Source organism: Etheostoma spectabile, chromosome 24, assembly GCF_008692095.1.
Source record: "Etheostoma spectabile isolate EspeVRDwgs_2016 chromosome 24, UIUC_Espe_1.0, whole genome shotgun sequence".
NCBI classification, from domain to species: Eukaryota; Metazoa; Chordata; class Actinopteri; order Perciformes; family Percidae; genus Etheostoma; species Etheostoma spectabile.
Genome location: NC_045756.1, coordinates 7,932,830 through 7,944,149, shown reverse-complemented (window position 1 = coordinate 7,944,149; position 11,320 = coordinate 7,932,830). Strand labels below are relative to the sequence as shown.

Sequence of the window (11,320 nt, the reverse complement as noted above, 5' to 3'; positions counted from 1 at the left end):
TTATTATTATTTATGTGTCTAAATATCCTATACGTGGAAGACACAGTGAGCTGTGAACAGTTTGGCAACCATAGTGGTTACCTATAGTAAGATAATCCTCAATGTCACATATAGACCGATTTATATTTGCTATTATTTATTGTTGGATTCATATTTTTGGATAATTTCAGAAATATTTTTTTTTTTGAAAATCTAAATTTTTTAAAAATAATTTGGCAGTGTTTTTTGAAAATGAAACCATGGAAACCTATTCTGATATAACCTCTAAATACAATTATGAACCTGAAAATGAACATAATATAAGCACTTTAAGTAATATTTTCAATGCAGGACGTTCGCCTGAGTATTTTTTTACAGTGTGGCATTAGTACTTTTACTGAAGTAAAAGATCTGAACACTGCTTGCACCAGTGGTCCGTTTACAGGCCTAATACCACATTACTTGCTGTTATTCTAACATTACCTGAAACTTGTCGGCGTCGGCTCTTCCTGCTTGACCCACAAAGATCCCGGAGCCCGTGTCCAGCTCCATGGGATCCGGCGAACGCTCAAACTTCACCACCTGCGGCTCCGAGTCGCAGCCCATGTAGAACGTCACCTGCTCCTCGAAGACGGCGAGCGAGAAGCGACTCCAGGTGTCCACCAGGCTCGGCACCTGGAAGCTGGCCGCCTGGTACGAAGCCTCCGAGTCGGGCTCGGTGTAGAAGAACTGCACCGCCTGCTGGCCGGACCGCACCGCGCTGAGCTTGACGCCAATGTACATGAGCTTCTGGGCCCCATCAGTGATGGAGAAGAGGACGGCGGCGGCGGGAGTGGAAGGCTTGATATGGAAGAGGAGAGAGAAGTGGCGGTGGAAGGGGTTGGGGACGTGGGCCCGGGCCGGCTGGCCCGACACCACCGTGGGGGTGAAGACGTAGGCCGTTTCTCCGCCCGGCCCGTAGCTCCGGCCGATCTCATCCGGCGGCGGGTCGCCGATTAGCTGGAGCAAAGAGATGCCTGCAGGAAAGGGAGAACTAAGAGTCAGAAAGGTAATCCTTGTAATACCCTGTATTGTTTTTTGAGGGTTTTTTGCTTTGTTTTTCGACCAAATTGCCCCAAAATAACATGGATGCACGCATGTAGGTTGTACAGATACAACATTCTTCGCAGGTAAAATAAATGATTGTATTTATTGTGTTCATGATTGTATTCAATTTTAAAACATTTGAAAAAAATGTTTAATTGGTTTCACTCAACATCCTCTGATCTTAACTCTTAGTCAAATCATTCAAAATGTGTGCGTCTTTTTAACTAAAAAAATGAGGTATAATGTCATAAATAAGGTTAATCACCATGAATAAAAAAACATTGGAAAAGTGACAAAGAGAGTCAGTTTTAAGCAGAGAAATGATCAGCAAATTAAAAGTTCTTTAAAAAGGGGAAACTGAGAAAGCGTTAATGTTTTGGTGGCTCATACAGGGAGGTCAGGGGGTGGGGGGGTGTTAGTGCTATGGTGCTGGAGTGTATGGATAAGGGGCCCCATTTGGTAATAACATTTGGATGACAAGGTAGCCGGAACGCTAACTGTCAGAGCCAGTTTTACACATGCACCCCAAACCAGAAATTATTGTAGATATTATAGATCTCTTATTGTGGTTAAATCAAGCTTTTATTGTTTATCTAAAGTGGAGCTATTATGCTTTTCCATATGTCTTGTCATATCTACAATGTTATAATGTTGGATTTTGTTGAATGTGGCCAAAGCTTCAAGTAACGAGGTAAACATATTGCAAAGAAATCCCCGTGAATTTAAACGTTCAGATTTCCCAAAGCTCTGAACGCTTCGGTCTTAAGTGTCACGTAACACTTAAGACCTACGGGACACGGGGCGGGTCATCTGCTCCAGGAAGGAACTACTTGTCTTCTTTAAGCTACTATGGTGTTAACATTGTCCCATGTAGCTGCATGCTAACGCGGTAAAAGACTTAAGACAGGCGCTCCAACAGTATTAGGGGACCACTAAGGTCTATATAAAAGAGACTTCAGATACAGTATTAGGGGACCACTAAGGTCTATATAAAAGAGACTTCAGATACAGTATTAGGGGACCACTAAGGTCTATATAAAAGAGACTTCAGATACAGTATTAGGGACCACTAAGGTCTATATAAAAGAGACTTCAGATACAGTATTAGGGACCACTAAGGTCTATATAAAAGAGACTTCAGATACAGTATTAGGGACCACTAAGGTCTATATAAAAGCATCCAAAGAGCACCATGTCATGGGACCTTTAAAGCATGTAAACATGTTCTAGTACAGGGGTCTTCAACGTTTTATTAAGCCAAGGTCCCCTTAATTGAATGAGAGATATAGCAGGGACCCCTAGAACCCCTAGGGCCTCTAATAACGTGTAGGGTGGCCCAGAGCCTTTATACATTCTGTCAAAGAATACTAAGCCATTAAAATAACCTTCTAATTTGATTAATTTTATCATGTGTCAATGACAAACATACATGTGGCATAGGGAATAATATGTTGGATTCATGTCAAGAAACTTTAACTTTTGAAAAAACTTTCAAAAATTAACAATAATTTGAAAACTGACTCCAAGGACACTCTAGGGGCCCCGGACCCACTGTTGAAGATCCCTGTTCTAGTAGAAACACAAAATACGTACGATCCTGAAAATGCTACATAATAGTTTGTTACTTTTAAGATTTTTTTTGACAGATTTTGAAACAAAGCACAGGGTGAGGGTGTGTTAAAACACAAGAGGGTTTCACTGCAGGAAGAACAACAAGTCAGGAGAGTGTTTTAAATGAGTCCGCGAGTCGACTGACCCGGCCGAGTGGCTCTGGAACAACAAACCCTAAACCACACTGCCCCCCTCCCCGGTCAAACCGCAGGCCCCGGGTCAGTGATCACTCAACAGGGGCCGACATCAATCTGCTTTCTTAGTAATAAAAAAGCTGGAACAGCTCCAAATGTTTGCTGTACAATTAGGTGTCTCAGAAATAATTGCGGTGAAAAATATAATTGTATCTTTCACAATTTAGTTGCTTTTTCAAGGTTTTTTTGGGGACAATTTCTTCAATGTTTTTGAAGCCATTCTGGAGGGTTTTTCACCTCAAGTTCATGTTACGTGACTTTTTTCTTTTGCATGTTTTTGTTGCATTTCTCAATACAAGCAGACATGTCCCGGGACCTCCCCCCAGATAGTTGGAGATCTCAACCCCCTCTCATGTTGAACCCAAGGTAGGTAAGTAAGTAGGTAGCTCAGGAGGTGGGTCGGTCCTTTCTGCCCGTCTCAACAAGTAAGAACTGAAATAATAATAACAGTATATGATCTGGCCAATAAAGTAATTACAATTAGGCATATCTACCCAAAACTAACAATTGGTACCTAATTATTGCTGGATTCCAGCTCCTAAGTTTCTATTTTTGACAGGTTCTGTAACACTGATGGAAGAAACTGCTGAAGTTTTAGTTCCCATAGATTCAAATCGCCCAACAGATTATATTCTCATAAATGTGAAACACAGGGGAGAAAAGGGTTGTGTCTCTGAGGACACTTCCACTTAGGGATCTCCTGGGGGGGGGGGCGGCCTGTCATCGCAGACTCACCAGAGAAGACATTACAGCCACAGAGGTTGGAGGTCGCGGGGGTTTCCCAAGGTTTATTATTTATGATGTCAAAGTATTAAATACATCTTAAGTGTTCAGTCAAAGAAAAGTAAAAGGAAAGACCCCGCTTGAGTTTAACTGGGAGATTCCTACAAAAGGAAAAGATTCCTAACGGCGGTGCAACTTATCCAGTACTCATACCACACTGTAAAAAATACTCTGTTGCACGTAAAAGTCCTGCATTGAAAATGCTACTTAAGTAAAAGTCTGTAAGTATCATCAGGAAAATGTTCTTAAAGTATTAAATGTACTCAAATCCGACCATTTTATTAACCTGAAACAAAGCAGTGAAAGCGTCAGAAATCCTTCAAAAGCATCACGTAGAGCAGTAAAATCATAAAAAATGGTCCAGGGCATCAACAAAGGCATCAAAAGTGTTAGAAGCATTTGTTTGTCCAAAAAAAACTCAAATGTAACAAAAACTAAAAAAAGAAAAAAAAAACGTTGAAAAGGAACAACAACTTTGAAAAAAAGCCCCGTTTTAATTATTTGTTATTGTACTGTTTAGTGTGCAGAAATCGTAATGTGTAAACTAACTAAAGCTGTCAGATAACTGGAGTGGAGTAAGAACTTAAATATTTCTCTCTGAGATGTTGCGGAGTAGAAGTAGAATCCAATCGGATCACGCCGGGTGGTCTACTTCCCACTGAGGGCACCTGCTATTGGTTAATCCCTCAGTGACACAGCTGCTGCAGCTGTTGCACCAATCAGGTGGCTCAAATAGTGTTTGTAGAAGTCAGACATAATTCAACATAATTGCCACAAAAATATTTGCTAATTGTTACTTACAATCAAATTCAAAAAGACGTATTTATATATTACTTTTTTTAAACAAATCAAAGTTTTGAATGAATCCTGGGATACATATTTTAGTTATAAATCTCTGTCATGTGACCCCAATAATATAATTATAACATAAATACGCAGCCTATGAAGTCAACTACGTCTCTTTAGTATCATAAAACATATTCTAACTGTACCCGCTTTGTCATTTTTGTTGCTATGAACGTGTTTAGGGTCATGTACCAAGTAACAATAGAAATAAAAATATATAGTCTGACCAATAACCACTTATATCATTATAATTTGGCACATCTAAACAACATAAACAACTACCAGTTATACATCTAAAGACTTTAACTAATGATAGCGGTTAATGGCAGTAGAATTCAATTTTTTTTAAATGACAAGAGGGAATCTTTTCCTGTGCACCAGCATGTGAATTTGTTTCCAACATTTCATACAAGATCCTGTTTCCCTTCCTGCACAGTGTACACATTCCCATCTGGAAGCTATCCAGTAAAGCCACAGCTCTCCCACTGAACAGCCCACTGTCTGCGAGCTAGTGCCCAGTTACACTCCAACTTGTTCTCATTTCTCTATCACAGTTGTAATCTCAAGTCTCCGGCTCGGAACTAATTTCTGGTTTTCATGTGAACCAAATGCAAAACAAGCAACAAGATGATTAACAGGAGACGAACTAGACAATTGTTTAGTAGGTCATTTCTGAACTCTGCTGTGCCACGCAACACCCTGCAGCGCCCTGTAACGCCCTGCAGCGCCCTGCTACGCCATGAACTACTACGACTAACTTCTGTAGTCACTGTTCCATTATCTTTATTGTGAATATTATTGCCACTGTTAATCACAACCCCAACCGGCCGTCAGACTCCGCCTACCAAGAGCCTGGGTCTGTCCCAGGTCTCTTCCTAAAAGGAGTTTTTCCTCGCCACTGTCTCACTAGGGGAATTACTAGAATTGTTGGATCTTTGTAAATTAGTGTGGTCTAGACCTACTTAGCTCAGATCTACCCACATCAGCTTGGTCGAGAGGGAGGCCCGGGAAGACCACGGTTTGAACCCACTACCTTCTTGCTGTGAAGCCACAGTGCTGAACATTGGTCCTTTACATAATTTAACATCATTCACACACACATTCTTGCAGAAAAATTCACCAGAAGGCAGGAAACAAAGTGTTTGACAAGCTCCAAATTTCAAGCTTGCTCAAAAGCGGAACCCAAAGTTACGCCCTTTACTGCTACTGAATATGACTATACATATACAGACCATGAACCGTCAGTCAGTGGTCAGATTTTTTTTTTAATACTTGGCTGTTCTCCAAAGAACATAAATGGAAGCTGTAACGACCATGTTGTCTCCTCCTTTCGTCATGCTACCTCGGCCAATTGTATGGCCGAGTGACACACAGCAATGTTTCACAGCCCTGAAGGAATGGGCAAATGAACCATGACCTCACGTATTCTGTTACAGCGAGGTTGCTTTAAGTGCCATGTTTGTATTTTCCAACATTTAACCCCGGTGAAACCCAATGCCTGTTTTACCATGTGAAGAACGGAAAAAAAAGATACTGCCGGTGGGGAGAGACTAAGACGGACAGACAGATGGAGGCAGAGGAAGGAAATGCTTGTCAGCTGTCCATGGGAAAGTGGATCATTAGGGACTCTGATAGGATGCGCCCAGACGGAATCAGTCCCAAAAGCCTGCACGGACACAACTTGCCAGTTAAAAACAGCCTGCAATGTCATTGTGGGACTGGTGGGATTCCTCCAGAAGTTAAGCAGTGTAAAGTGCCTCTCAAGGGGCAAGAAAACCAGCTGAAGGATAAGAAACGTTGAGAAAAGTGGCAACAAAAATACTCTTTAAATGGGACCCAAAACCCTTTCCATCAGGGATGGACTGACTGTAGGTAACTGGTCTGATGTTTTTAAGACGGATTAATCCAGAGTGCTGCGTGGGGGTAAGGTTAAGGCAACAAAAGCATTGTTGTTTATAGACAGGAATTAGTTTAGACTGATACTGTTTCATACTGATTATTACTAGTTAAAGATCCAATGTGTAATGTTTTTACTGTAATAAATCCCAAAATTACCCCAACACTTCATCAGATATTAAGGAAACATGCAAAGCGGAAATATTATCTTCAATGCTAATACAAAATGTAATTTCTGTTCCGTGGAAAAACAGCTCAATAATCGATCAGGGCTGATAATCCCTAATTAATTAATAATCCCTATCCCTAATTAGCTGCATGTAAAAGTAATTTAAAAAAGACATGGGTTGCATCTAAATACTGTTTCCACTGTGCAGACTGGAAATTAGAGCCCGACAAATAAAGGATTATTAAGGCTAATACCGATAGAAATATTTGATTATTTAAAAATCCAATATATCGACCAAAATATAGATTTAGACTTCTTTTTATTAATCCTTTTGGGATGACTCTCGCAAGAAAATTGAAAAATATACTGAAATATACTGTATTTAAAAAAAAAAAAACATATCCAGAAACGCGTTACAAAACAAACCGAAGGAAAGACTATGCATCGGCATCACTAACAGGGACGTTGTAGAGCGTCCTCTGGTGGACAAACTACGCAACACCAACCCTCATAACAAGGTTGACCGTCTGTCATGTGTCATTATAAATGATTCTGATATTATCGGCCAATAATCTCAGCCCGCTGATATAACGGTCGGGCTCTACTGGAAAGCGTAGTAGAGACACGCCAGTATATTAATCAAGCAGGTCAGCGTCCTACAGTCCAGACAGCAGCATTTGGTGTCCTTCAACACCACAAACTGGCTGAAATACTTGCAGAGGGATCACACGGAGGAATATAACCCCACCCAGACAACAACAACACAAAGCTAGAGTAAACAAAAATTATGGAATTTCTTTGTTCGGGATGACTTTTTATGTGGTTCAAAGTACGAACAATTCAAACCTCCATGCACGCTGTACCAAAGAAATCTCTAAAAACAGCAGCTCCACGTCTGCACACGCAAGTATTCCTTTTAAAACACCAGTGACTTAAACTGACTCATATATATGACATGTACAATGTGATTACTAAATCAGAGATATCGTATAAAGGCTGCTAGTTAGATTCCAGCCCAAAGCAATATCCTGCAAGTCATTCCCCATCTCTCTCCCCTTTTATTGTCTAAGCTGTCACATTAAAGGCCTAAATGCCAAAACTAAATATTAAAAAAATAAAATTCAAGAAACATGCAAGAAACATTAAAACACACACTTCATTTCCAGCATTCTGGTGAATTGTCCTGCGACAAGTTACGGTGCAAATGTGTTTATTGAATAAAGACATTTGTTATATTGTTGTTGTTGTTATTCTTCTGTATTGTTTAAATCGCTCTGCATGTCCACTATAGGGGTGTCTGAAATAGGGCTAGGGTTGATAACCGCATCACCGTGGTGATGCGCCACTACCGCAGTGAGGACATCATCGGCGCCATTGGGTTTTAATTTTTTTAAACTTTTTGCTGGCAAAAGTTACAAGAGAACAGATGTCCAGTAATGTGAAAAATAATGAACAGCAATAATCATTATGGAGAATGGACACAGCATAGTAACGCAATATTTTCAGTGGCAATACTGTATCGATACACAGACGCCAAGTATGGATCTTTAATCATATATTATATATGTGTAGGTCAGTTTGTCCCTGTTTTGCAGCAATGACATTGAAGTGATATGAACAAACAAAGAAATGTTTCTTTTTAGATAAAACAGATGTTGACTAAATTTCCTTTTGGGGAAGTCATTTTTGAAATTGGGAAAAATTTAAAGTTGGAAAAAAGGTTATAAATTGTAATATATCACAGAATATTGCAATATGTTTAAAATGCAATATCATCATATCATGGCTTCTGGTGATCCCACCCCTAGTAAAAGTATAGAACGCGGCACCCAGCCAAACTTAAGACCAGTTAAACAGAAATGTGAAGTCCTAAGTGTCTTTCAGACCCCAAACAGGCCAGCTAAACCAGCGGGTTCACCCACTAACACCCACCAGCTGAGTTTAACCTCTCGAGACAGAAAACCAACTGGACTTCACACGCATGAAGCTGAGTGGTGTCAGTTAACACCTAGGACGGAGGCGGTGCAGCTGGGACAGCTACAGCTTCCCTCTGCTCCACAGTCAGACTTTAATCCACGGTTAAATAAACTGACTGACGGGGGATCAGTGACCAGTTCAGATGACATCACACGGGGGGGGAATTTGAAATCATCGGGTTTCTTGGCTGCAGTGTGGAGAAATGAAAGTTGCAACACATACTATAAGCAGCGGATGGAATTTGTGCATACTTTCCTGTTTTTTGGGACTTTTTAACACTTTATTCTCTACATTTTTTAATTTGTATATATTTTAAAGATGGAAAAAAATAAGGAGCACAAAACAATAGTTGGCGATATTTAAAGATGGATTGTTTATCTCTAAGGCCATATGGTCAAAATTAAATGATTGATTAAACATGTAATAACGTATAACAATAACTTATTTCACCATTTTATAGAAGTCTCCATATGGACTGGTGCAATATCCAAATCGCAGGGGAGCGCAACATTTGTTAAAGGTCCCATGACATGAAAATTTCCCTTTATGAGGTTTTTAAACATTAATACAAGTCCCCCCAGCCTGCCTACGGTCCCCCAGTGGCTAGAAATGGTGATAGGTGTAAACCGAGCCCTGGGTATCCTGCTCTGCCTTTGAGAGAATGAAAGCTCAGATGGACCGATCTGGAATCTTCCCCTTATGAAGTCATAAGAAGCAAGGTTACCTCCTCTTTCTCTGCTTTGCCTGCTCAGAGAATTTGCCCCCCCCCCCCATGAAAGAGACATCATAGCTTTCAAACGAGCAAAGTGGCAGTTGGTCAAGGCCACACCCCCAGCCTCCGCCTTGCTTTAACAGAAATTTTCCATAGAACACAACTTGCGGTTGCATTTCTGTTAATTTACATTTCAAATTGCATTATGAGACTTTTTATCGGCACTTACACCATTATCATAAATTGTTAACCAGTACTTGGATTAGTTAAAAGCACCACAAAAAAAGGCTTCAAAGCGTTGAAGTTTTTTTAAAGCATAGAAAAGGGCATCAAAACAAAAGGGCTTAAAAAAAAAAAAAAGAAGCTTTGAAGAAATTACATAACAGATTTAATTTCTTAACTAACTGAGCAGTTTTGTCTGAGAGAATTTTAAATAACAGAGCTGCACACAAAATTTCTGTTTTTAATTACGGGACAAAGTACGGATTAATGAGCTCACAGAACTTTTCCTGGTATTTTATGGATTTATTTCTTAGCGTGTATGTTAAAATTGGTGAACTCCTCCTTTACAGTTTTCTGTTGTTCTCTCTCACACTATTTTCCACCTTCGCTGCTGTTGCTATGGCTGCAGGAGCAGCAACCAGCTCACCACTAACTGGAAACGGAGCAACATCTTCAGGCAAACGGAAAGGAGTCCGATTCATGACCCTCATGTTCATTTTAAATTGGCCCAATAAGCAGCTTAAAGCGTTTAAAGCGTTTTTCACGTCGTGACTGGGAACCACTTTCCCTTAAAGAGCGGGTAATTCCCACTCGCATAAACGTCCCTCTCACACTTTGTCCCACTCTCCGTCTCTGCTCATCTTTTAACGGTTGGCACGAACCCCTAATTGCCACCCATCAAGTGTCGCTGGTCGGAGAGGGTAGGCGACGGGCCGTGCCCTCTGACCCCTGGCGGAGACTTTGAGCCGCTCAGTCTCATCCCACTCACAAGGCTCTCTTGTTACTCACGACGACGCCGTTGCCCTTTTTTCGAACCGAGCACACAATCGCGACGCTCTTTTCTTCGGGGAGCAGACCATTTTCCCACCCACAGGCGCTGTCATAAATGCCATCCGCCGCCCATCCTCCCCGCCACAGATGGTCCAATTGTTTCCCCTCCTTGCGACTCCAGAAGCTCAAACAGCCTTCACCTCTAAATCCACACAGAACTCCACGCCAACGCTGATCACAAATGATGAAAGATGATGCCAAGTAGATAACCCAGGACAGAAATGTGTGACGGGGCATGCAAGAGCAGGTGATGACAGAAGCAGATGGAGGGATTACTGTCCAACCAGATGTAGAAAACCGCCAATACTCTCGTCCCACCACAAGAACAGAGCATGAAGTAGGCCTGCACGACTAATCATAAAATCGCAGCCTCGATTCCCCCCGGTTCACAGTCTAATTTTTAAATAACTTCCTTTTTTTTTATGACTTTGATTCTCATTTAATTTTACGAGCCGACTGCATCACAAATGCTACTACTTTCTTTTGTGAATTGTGAATTGTGGCAGAGAATCATGATATCAATTGTAAGCTATAAAAAAATAAAATCATATTTTTCCCTGAATCGTGCAGGCCTAGCTTAAAGACAATTATAATTAACCCCTGTGTTGTCTTCAGTCTGTCTTGTTACCACTAGTTTTACACTTCTTGTTGGAAATCATGGTCAACAAACCTCATTTATATGAAATTATAGCTAATTTCTGAGTTGAAAAAAGCAGAAATTATGAATTATTTGGACTTACTGTTAAGATAACAAGATGTGGAGTGGATGATCACAGACAGGTACACTGTGTGTCAAAGTTTAGCCAGTGTAACATTACTGTTATCTATTAACTATTAAGGGAGCTAAGGCATGAAATGAGCTGCACAAAATCAGCAATACAAAATAAGAAGCTTTCGAAAATGAAATTTTTGATTGATAATCAGACGTGTAGTCACATATAGGGGTGGGACAACGTGGCGTGGTGTATGGGCACGGAGGGGGGGGGCGGTGGGGATGGTGGGTACAGATGTAGG

The 11,320-nt window shown here is 40.8% G+C and overlaps 1 protein-coding gene across 2 annotated transcripts in view; it reads right to left on the bottom strand.

Annotated features, from left to right (window-relative positions):
• LOC116674007 (collagen alpha-1(XVIII) chain) overlaps positions 1-11,320 on the bottom strand; it is a 57,160-nt gene that overhangs the window by 42,145 nt on the left and 3,695 nt on the right. For both annotated transcript variants that reach the window (XM_032506479.1, XM_032506480.1), the window contains exon 2: positions 463-995. In XM_032506479.1, coding sequence (XP_032362370.1) covers positions 463-995 — 533 coding nt within the window. The remainder of the gene's footprint in view (positions 1-462; positions 996-11,320) is intronic.